The 9,535-nt window shown below is 36.0% G+C and overlaps 1 protein-coding gene across 2 annotated transcripts; it reads left to right on the top strand.

The window, feature by feature from the left end:
• Positions 1 to 719: 719 nt before the first annotated feature.
• Positions 720 to 6,949, top strand: LOC107737653 (acidic mammalian chitinase-like). 2 transcript variants are annotated; one of them, XM_016549234.1, is made up of 13 exons: positions 720 to 787; positions 1,348 to 1,415; positions 3,300 to 3,366; positions 3,460 to 3,486; positions 3,720 to 3,924; positions 4,284 to 4,340; positions 4,427 to 4,592; positions 5,099 to 5,223; positions 5,374 to 5,497; positions 5,639 to 5,827; positions 5,928 to 6,044; positions 6,121 to 6,253; positions 6,658 to 6,949. In XM_016549234.1, exons 3-13 carry the CDS (start codon positions 3,339 to 3,341, stop codon positions 6,924 to 6,926), a joined length of 1,440 nt encoding a protein of 479 aa, XP_016404720.1. In that variant the 5' UTR covers positions 720 to 787; positions 1,348 to 1,415; positions 3,300 to 3,338; the 3' UTR covers positions 6,927 to 6,949. The 2 variants fall into 2 exon arrangements, with proteins under 2 accessions (XP_016404720.1, XP_016404719.1); XM_016549233.1 differs by having other exon boundaries at positions 3,297 to 3,366.
• Positions 6,950 to 9,535: the final 2,586 nt, after the last annotated feature.

The following is a 9,535-nucleotide window of genomic DNA, read 5'->3' as shown; positions in this document are numbered from 1 at the left end:
GTCACGGACACTACGTCCATGTTTTTATACAGTCTATGGTTCAAACATTGAGAAAGAACAGTCTCTGTAAGTTGCATATTATGTTTCGTTTTGTGATCACGAAACAGAAAAAAAACATGCATGTCTAACAATACCAGTGCTGATAATCATGTAAATTTACAGTAAGGGCATACAAGTTCAGAGATTTATTTCATGCCTGAGTCACATTTCCTGTGCTAAATGAACATTGCGTGATTTGCTTGTGATATTTAGTGCTACTTAACATTTATAACACAGCATTCTGTGCAATCATAGAAGGAAGTTCACAAAGCAGGGAAGTTAAATATGACCACACACTGTTTAATGACTGTTTTCTTAATTGTTTTATAACAGATTATTTTATATGCTTAGACTTGTTCCTTTTTACTCTGTGCAAAAAGCAGCTTTATTTGACCCTGGGAGACCAACAAGTCTAATTGTGTTAAAGAGACACAAAGGATAGATGAGGGGTAATGTCTGTGTTAAGTACATAATAGATTCAAATTTAAGGTTACCATTTAAATGTTTAGCATTGTTATTTGGAGCCATTTGGAGGTTTCAACTCCAGTGCAAATAAAAGTGGCAGCTGTGATAATCCATCCTGTCAGTTTATTTGGGCCATAAAGATAAACATAATCATGCAGAACAAGTGTTAAAGACTAACCTGACATTATCTTTGACAATTACTTTGTTCATTGTGGTTCTCATATCAGAGGTCTGTAAATCACTGGTTGTGACCCTGCTCAACAATACAACAATATGGACAGGGGTAGGTTACCTTGTACATTTTCTTTTTGTAGTACATGCCAACATCTGTTTTATCAGTTACTAATGAAAGCTTATTGTAAGGATTTACAAGTTGTGTGCCAACAGGATGACATGCAACACTAATGCCTCATATTTCACAAGTCAGATTAAGCAGAGGATTTGTCTGGTTCTCGTGGTCTCGAGGTGACAAGGTCTTAGAAGAGGATCTGTCGAAATGTGTCTTTCAAAGGAAAGATTGCTATCAAATAGCACAGGTTCCTAACTGATGACGAAGAATTAACAGAGCAACCATCAGGTGTTAGTGTTCTAGGTTATTACATGCTGAGGTTTTTGGTCCGATAATTAACACCTCGTTTTTTTTTTCAGAATTTAGCAGTAGGAAATTACTACTCATCCAGTTTTTAATATCAACTGTATTCTGTTGGTTTTGTGAATTGGTATGTTCCGTCTGGCCATGAAGAAATATAGAGCTGAGTATCATCACCATAACAGTGAAACTTTTATTACTGACTATTCAAATAAGCTTCTAACATACAAATGGAATGATGACACACTTTTCAGATCCTTGAAGCATGAAGAGCAGGTGATCAGACCGGATGTGCACTGAATATGTCGACACCGGGAGCAACGTAATGTTACTGAGTCGAAGATTTGTAATAGGAATTAATGGTGCATTATATTGCTGCCTGAAAGTTGTGTTTCATAGAGATTAAAAAAAAATTATTTCTCTTTCTTTTCTTGATTTCTAATAAACCTGGCATTGTACACTATGAATATTGTTGTCTCTATATGACAGTTTGTTTATGTTTCTCTAGTTGTTTTGGATAAAATGTAAATCTAAGGATATTTTACTTTTTTGATTAACGTATATTCTTTGCAGTAGAGTTTTGGATCAGTATAACTTAATATGTTTTGAGAGCGCCTGTATTTTTGAAATGACTGTTCAAATTAGACATTTGATTCACTGAACTCAGTTATTGAAGTTTAAAGAGGTCGTATGATGCGATTTCAATTTTTCCTTTCTCTTTGGAGTGTTACAAGCTCTTGGTGCATAAAGAAGATCTGTAAAGTTGCAAAGACTAAAGTCTCAAATCCAATCGCTGGATCGGCTTTCACCGTGGACGAAGCGGAGTCCAGCCCGGGGTCGTCACATGTGGTTGCCGCAAGCCCACCGCCATTCACTCTAGCCGGCCACCGCTCACTCTAACCCGCCGGCCGTTCCTCACTCTAGCCCCCGGCCTCTGCTCACTCTAGGCCGCCGTGTGTGACGCTGTGTTTCATTGTGAAAGCGAAACTACTTTGTTTGGCCTTCCAAAAATGGACACGACTAGAAATCAGTGGTTAAATTGTACTTACAACATTGTTCCAGAACAGTTCAACCCAATTATTCAGATGTGTGCAGCGCATTTTATGGAGGACTGTTTCCTGATCCTGGTAGAGTAGACTACAATGCCGGCTGTTCTGACACACAGACTGTAAGTAAGTTTTTTATATTTAAACAGTTTTTATATTTTATATATTTAAAGCGAGTTTTTTGGGCAGTGTAGAGTAGGGCTTGTTGTTTGTCATTTCTCCGATCACAAATGCAGACATGGTTTAATGTTTACGCAGCACGATGCAATGCAACGCGTAAAAAGACAGTATAAGTCATTATAATCCATAAATATGTCCCCACTGGATGCAACGAATGCCTCGTGTTTCGTTGTGAAAGTGAAACTACTTTGTTTGGCCTTCCAAAAGAGGACATGACTAGAAATCAGCGGTTAATTTGTATTTACAACACTGTTCCAGAACAGTTCAACCCAAATATTCAGATGTGTGCAGCGCATTTTATGGAGGACTGTTTCCTGATCCTGGGAGAGTAGACTACAATGCTGGCTGTTCTGACTCACAGACTGTAAGTACGTTTTTTATATTTAAAGAATTTGCCACTGACGATTCAAACGCGAGTTTGAGCAGTGTAGAGTAGCGCTTGTTGTTTTTCATTTCTCCTATCACAAATGCAGACATGGTTTTATGTTTACGATGCAACAAACATTTCCGTCACACGCTTGAGGTATTCGGCCAATCATAATGCACTGGATAGCTGGCCAATCACAGCACACCTCGCTTTTTCAGACCGATGAGCTTTGTAAAAATCGACGCGTTTCAGAAAGGCGGGGCATAGAGGAGAAACAATAATGTACAGTATGTGGAAAACTGTTTTTTTAACCTTAAACCGCATAAACACATTTCATTACACCAAATACACAAAATAATGTTCTTTTTAGCAACATCATATGGTCATATGAAAAATGGACCAAACGCTCCTACAATCACAATGTACAAAACATTAAGACTGTTATAATGCAATGTATTGTGTGATAACATCCAGGGCAGATGACAGAGAAGAGTTATTTTAGGGAAATTAATGTGTGTTCTTGTTTTTGGTTAATCATTGGTATTGTGCTAGGAGTTCTGTGTGTTGGGGGTTATATAAACGATAACTTCTGTCTTTCATACAGCAGTAGCAGACAGAGTTTCTTGACTGATAGGCCTATGACCATCACATTATGATGTCCAAATGTATTTTTCTAGCTGGTAAGGGATTGTTGATCTTACAGAATGAATTTTTAAGAGCGTGATGGCCTTGGAGTCTTTTATATGTTAACATTTCTTTTTATCTTGTTTCAGGCTTTTCCCTGGTATTGTGTCACTTTGGTAATTTTCTTTTAATTTGTTGTTTCATTCCTAAATACTATATTCAAAAATCACTATATACTACTTCTAATAATAAATGATCCATTCTGCAAACCGCTTTTCTTACGTAGGGTCATGGAAATAATAAATATAATAATAATTGCTTTTAATAATATGTAATTATAAATGTAATTAATAATTGTATATTATATTACTATATGTTAGATTATAAATGTATGTATTATGTATTTCAGGATGGGCCTCCCAACTGGCATGCTACTTCACAAACTGGTCTCAGTACAGACCTGATGTTGGCAAGTACATGCCAGAAAATGTGGATCCACATCTGTGCACTCATTTAATTTATGCGTTTTCCGTTATTAATAAGGCAAATGAGTTGACCACTTTTGAATGGAATGATGAAACTCTCTTCAAATCTTTCAATGGACTAAAGGAAAGGTATGTGCTATCTGATGTTTTGTTTGTGAATGCATTTTGTAATCGAATAGAATGCATTATGTAGTTTTGAATACACTCTTAAAAATAAAGGTTCTTTATTGGCATCAATGGTTCCACAAAGAACCTTTACCATCCATGTTTTCATTCCACAAAAGGTTATTTACAGTGAAAAAAGGTTCTTTAGATTATTAAAATGTTCTTCACACTAAGAAAAACGGTTCTTTTAAGAACTGTTCACTGAAAGTTCTTCTATGGCATCGCTGTGAACACCCTGTTTTGGAACCTTTATTTTTATGAGTGTAGTGATAATTTGTCAGAGACATTACAGCGAATAATGATACAAATATTTGACTTGACAGAAATCCCGGCTTGAAAACTCTCTTGGCTGTCGGAGGATGGAACTTTGGCTCAGAACAGTAAGAATCCTGCTTATAACACTGAATTTTGAAGGATGTGTGTTAAACATAACTGTTTATTTAATCTTCATGGAACTTCTCGTCAGGTTTAGTATCGTGGTGTCCACATCAGCAAACAGGTGGACGTTTATTCAGTCCTCCATCACATTTCTGAGGAAACATGGCTTTGATGGTCTGGATCTGGATTGGGAGTATCCGGGTTCCCGTGGAAGTCCTCCAGAAGACAAGCAAAGGTTCACTCTGCTCTGCAAGGTACTGCAGTATTTACAGATTTTTTTTACACAATACAGTAGTTTTTAAAATCTAAATGATGCTGTTTACAGGATGAGATGATAACATGGTTGAATGCTTAAGTAAAAAACAATAAAGATAATCGATAATCAGAGAAAGAATGATTATGCATGTACACAAATCCACCGGTGAAAATACTCTTTTCTTTTTTAAGTATTTGAACTCCACAAATTATAAGAACTCCACAAGTTTGTTTTAGATCTCAAGGGGGCTGAGCATCTTGAGCTTCAGTGAAAGAAAAACATCTGACCATCTGTAAAAAGAGTCATGATCAATGCCACAAATTTAATAAATTGATAAGTGGCCTAGAAATAGTGTAAAATGTGAAATATGTCTTATTCATTTTACCTCATAACATTTAAAAAAAAAATTAAATCCAAAATCTTTCTGTTTATTTCCAGATTTATATTAGATTTTGAATCCCAGATTCAAAATTGTTTCATTATAATTTACTTTGACTGTAACAGGAGCTCTTGGAAGCTTACGAGGCAGAGAGTGCTGCCACTGGACGCCCCAGACTCATGCTCACTGCTGCAGTGGCTGCTGGGAAAGGAACCATTGATGCTGGTTATGAAATTGCAGAAATTGCCAAGTATGTCTTCTAAAGAATTTTTAAATGAATGAATATGAATCAAATGAATATGTAGTCTGGCCAAGACCCACACAGTCTGCCTCATTATTTGCTTGAATGTCTTGAGTCTGAACTGATGACTGAACTTGCGTTTGCCTTCTGGTAATGCAGGTGTTTGGACTTCATTAATGTGATGACCTATGACTTCCACGGCTCATGGGAAAGTGTCACCGGGCACAACAGTCCTCTGTACCGTGGCTCTGGATACAAAGGAGACAACATCTACTATAATACTGTAAGACGGCCATATATCCTACTGTATTCTTAACTTCATGTATAACATTTAAATGATTGTGAATGATACTATGAGTCATTGCAAATAACAAGAAGCTGGAAAAATGCAACAGGAAATAAGTGATTTGTCATGACAATGCAGGATTTTGCAATGAGATACTGGAGAGATCAGGGCGCTCCTGTGGAGAAGCTGAGGATGGGCTTTGCAACATATGGAAGAACATTTCGCCTGTCTGCTCTGTCTGGAGCCAGTGGAGCTGGAGCTCCAGCTAGTGGTCCTGGATCAGCTGGAAAATACACCAGAGAGCCCGGATTCTGGTCCTATTATGAGGTCTTACCTTCAACCTGAACACATGCATTTACTTTACAGCTTGTTATTTGATTGTGCAAAATAAAATCAGAAGAGTTATGAACCGATATTCTCCCATCAGGTCTGTACTTTTCTTCAAGGAACCTCTGTGAAATGGATTGATGATAAGAAAGTTCCTTATGCAACAAAAGGACTTGAATGGGTGGGATTCGACAACAAGGAAAGCTTTGAGACGAAGGTAAATAAGTCACAAAGGTTTGGAAAATAGATAAACTGTAATGCAGCTCTCATGTTCAAAATCTGTTCTGCATCAGGTGAACTACCTAAAGGAGAACAGGTTTGGAGGAGCTTTCGTCTGGGCTCTGGATCTTGATGACTTTACAGGACAGTTCTGTGAGCAGGGCAAATATCCTCTCATTGGACATCTCAGCACACTTCTTAATATAGGTACATCTCATATCTTAATCAAGGCCATTTTTGTCACAGAAGAAAAAAATCATGCTTTGGTAAATCATAATTATGACATGAAGTCTATAAAAAACGTACTTTATAATTATGAGACAAGAATTTGAAATGATGAGATACTAAGTTATAATTATAAGACAAAATGTAGAAACTGAGATTCACAATTATGAGATCATAATGACTTAGTATCCTATTATGTCATAATTATGATTTACCAATCCATGATTTTTTTTCTTATGTGGCAAAAATGAGCTTCCATCTGATAAATCATTATAATTTTGCCTTTTTAAGTACTTTTTAAGATGATAAAAAGAATAGATAATCTACAGTCAGGTCTGTGTTTCAATCTGTCACAGTTTAAATCAAATTCAAATTTCTTCCTCCAGATTTCCCACCTGTCTCTCCAAACACAACACATGAGCCTGGTAAGACCACAACAACAGCATCCACTGCTGTATCTCATGCCACAAGACCTCATGTTGTCCCGACAGTTCCCTCAGAGTTCTGTGTTGCCAAAACGGATGGGGCATACGTAAACCCAGATGACCCGACGACTTTCATTCAGTGTTCTAATGGCATGCCCATTAAAATGGATTGTTCTGTTGGGACCGTCTTCACTCCCGACTGCTTGTGCTGTGACTGGCCTAAGAATTAACCTCATGTTGTCACTGTTCCACTCCTGCAAGGGAAATGTATAGAACTTTGGCAGGTTTTTGCAATACTGTTTGGCATCAGTAATGGTGTAATAATTTCACACTTTACCTTTACGTTTTCTGTTAAGTTTTTTTTTATTATTTAAAAGACAGCTATGATATAATACTACTTTCATAAAATAATATGCTACATTTTGTTGTGTCTTAAAAAGGAAGCACAGTCTAACTTGCCTGATTAAAACTAACCTGATAAACACTTATTTTTTACATTTAAAGTGGAACTGCTTTGGTAACCTTGACATTATTAGTTTTTAAACATACTTTTGGGTGTTTTTATTACGATGTTAGAATATTTATTAAAATAAAAAAGAACACACATCTATGTTTGTTTATAAACAAAACAAAAAAATTAACCACCTTGAAATTTAAAAATTATTCATGCAATTAATGCAGTAATTTTTTTTTGTCTCTGCACAGACCATTTCAGTGCAAAAATAATAAAAGATTCAAAGTGACATTTAAACAACCAATAACAATAACTTTGTGTTGAGCAACAGCTTTGTGATGCAGGTGATATGCAGAGGTAAATGTTCATAGAGCCAGACATAAATCACTTCAGTCTAACAAAATATTTAATTAATAATCTATTGGCCCATAATGCAAGCTTTGGGACTGTACCACAGCACTAAAATATGAATTAATGGACACACTTTAAAGGTAACTAGAATAGCTCCATATTGCTCCATATTGAGACCAGGCTGTTTGAGATGAATCTCTTAAAAAATTAGTCCAAAACACCAAAGCAGCATGTTTGGAGGTGTAATGTCAGAAATACCAACTGGGCATTTTGAAGCAGACTAAACCAGAGTTAACTAGTTCAGTCATGTTTCTGCACCCAGTAACTGTCAGGGCTCTGCAAGCGATGATACCCAGATGCAAAGACAGTAGACTAGAGACAGCAAGCAGAGTGAGGTGTGAAACAGTCCAAACAGTGGGGCAGGGCAGACAACACAATAACAGGCAGGAAGGATGACCACAGAGACGGTCTCCAAGTTGGCAATGGACTTGAACACAGGAGAGGCAGCGCCAGAGGAAAGACTCGGCAGGAACACGAAACTCAGTACTTAGAGGTAATAAGGTTTGAATAGAAATACATACAGTATGTATGTAATATGACATTAGACTAGTTATAGTACTGTATAAAGTCACTTTGGATAAAAGCATCTGCCAAATGCATGAATGGATGCACATACCCTGCTGTCAACACCTGGACATCTCGGTTGATGTTCTTGTAGTGACGGCTTTTGTGTTCCACCACAGAAAGGAAGTCATGTCATACAGGTTTGGGACAACATTAGGGTGAGTAGCTGATGACACTAAATTGTTTTGGTGAAATCCCCCTCTAGAGTGAAGGTGTGAAGAGCAAAAGTTAATAGCTATCAGAACTATAGCCTGGATTGAATGAGTCTGTTCAGATGAATGAGCAAAATAGTAATTTAATTCATTACATACACATTTAAGGTCTTTTTAGATGACTTTTGTGCTAACTCGTTTATTACATTGATTTAAATAGAATATTCTTGTATCGTAATGTTATAAAATACAAAGAGAAAGAAAATATATTCCATTCATTGTTTTTAACAACATGCTGAAACTGCAGGAGGTTTGTGAGTTTAATTAAAAGCTAATAATTCATTTAACCATAAAAATGTAAAAGTAAAATAAATAATTTTAAATGAACAACAATCAAAATAAAACTCTTACTCAAAAAGATGAAATATTTTATTTGTTTGCATGTCATGTGACCATTAACCAACATCAAATAACTCTGAGCATGCAAATGCATTACTTATTAATTTATTACCTTAAATTCAAGTAAATATATTAAGTTAAAGTTTGGAAATCCCTGCATTACATGTAAATAAGAAATAACATTAATTTGTGCATTTGAATGTGTTTGAAAGACAAAAGTCTTCCAAAGACATGGTAATACATGATTAAATAAGAGTGATAATTCAAATAAAAATGAATATGTTAGCAATATAGTTGATGCAATGTTGAAATGTTGAGAATTTGAAATGTTGTTAAATTTGAAAATTATTTTTGTAAATCCGGTGCTCATTATAGTCACATCACTATAGGTGATAAAACTATCTGAATCTGTATAAGTGGTAGGCTATTTTAGGAAGGAAAATTTAAAAGATGAAAAAGAAGAATCAGTCATAATCAAATTATGAATGATTTGTAGCTATTGTGTGAATAATATGTAATCATGTAATCAATAAAAAATTACTGATTACGAGTATTTTAAAATGTGATATAATCTAATTAAATCTACTCTAATAAAAACATAGAAATACACTGTCATTTGCACAATGCATCATTGGACCCTGGGAGACCAATGCAGAAGCAGCACCGGTGGCAAGTTGGACTTCCTCAAATGGTGATGGAAATAAAACCTCTCCTGGGCCTTTTTCACAATTGAGCCTATGTATTTCAGGTCCTGTGAGATAGTAGTGCCCAAAAACCTGAATGACTCAACTGTTGCCCCGTGCTGTTCATGATGATGAGTGAGTAGGGGTAATGCTGGGGTATTTCTCCTAAAATCCAC

The sequence above is a fragment of the Sinocyclocheilus rhinocerous genome, unplaced genomic scaffold (assembly GCF_001515625.1).
Source record: "Sinocyclocheilus rhinocerous isolate Xijiao unplaced genomic scaffold, SAMN03320098_v1.1 scaffold72, whole genome shotgun sequence".
Lineage (NCBI taxonomy): Eukaryota > Metazoa > Chordata > Actinopteri > Cypriniformes > Cyprinidae > Sinocyclocheilus > Sinocyclocheilus rhinocerous.
Note: the sequence above shows the minus strand (reverse complement) of the source record. Positions and strands in the feature narration are given on the sequence as shown.

What these genes read in the sequence shown, in the direction of transcription:
- LOC107737653 (XM_016549234.1), top strand. Translation starts at nt 3,339, where the DNA reads ATGATGTCCAAATGTATTTTTCTAGCTG. An exon ending in CCTGGTATTGTGTCACTTTG is followed by an intron (nt 3,487 to 3,719) that starts GTAATTTTCTTT and finishes TATGTATTTCAG; the next exon opens with GATGGGCCTCCCAACTGGCA. An exon ending in GATTCTGGTCCTATTATGAG is followed by an intron (nt 5,828 to 5,927) that starts GTCTTACCTTCA and finishes TTCTCCCATCAG; the next exon opens with GTCTGTACTTTTCTTCAAGG.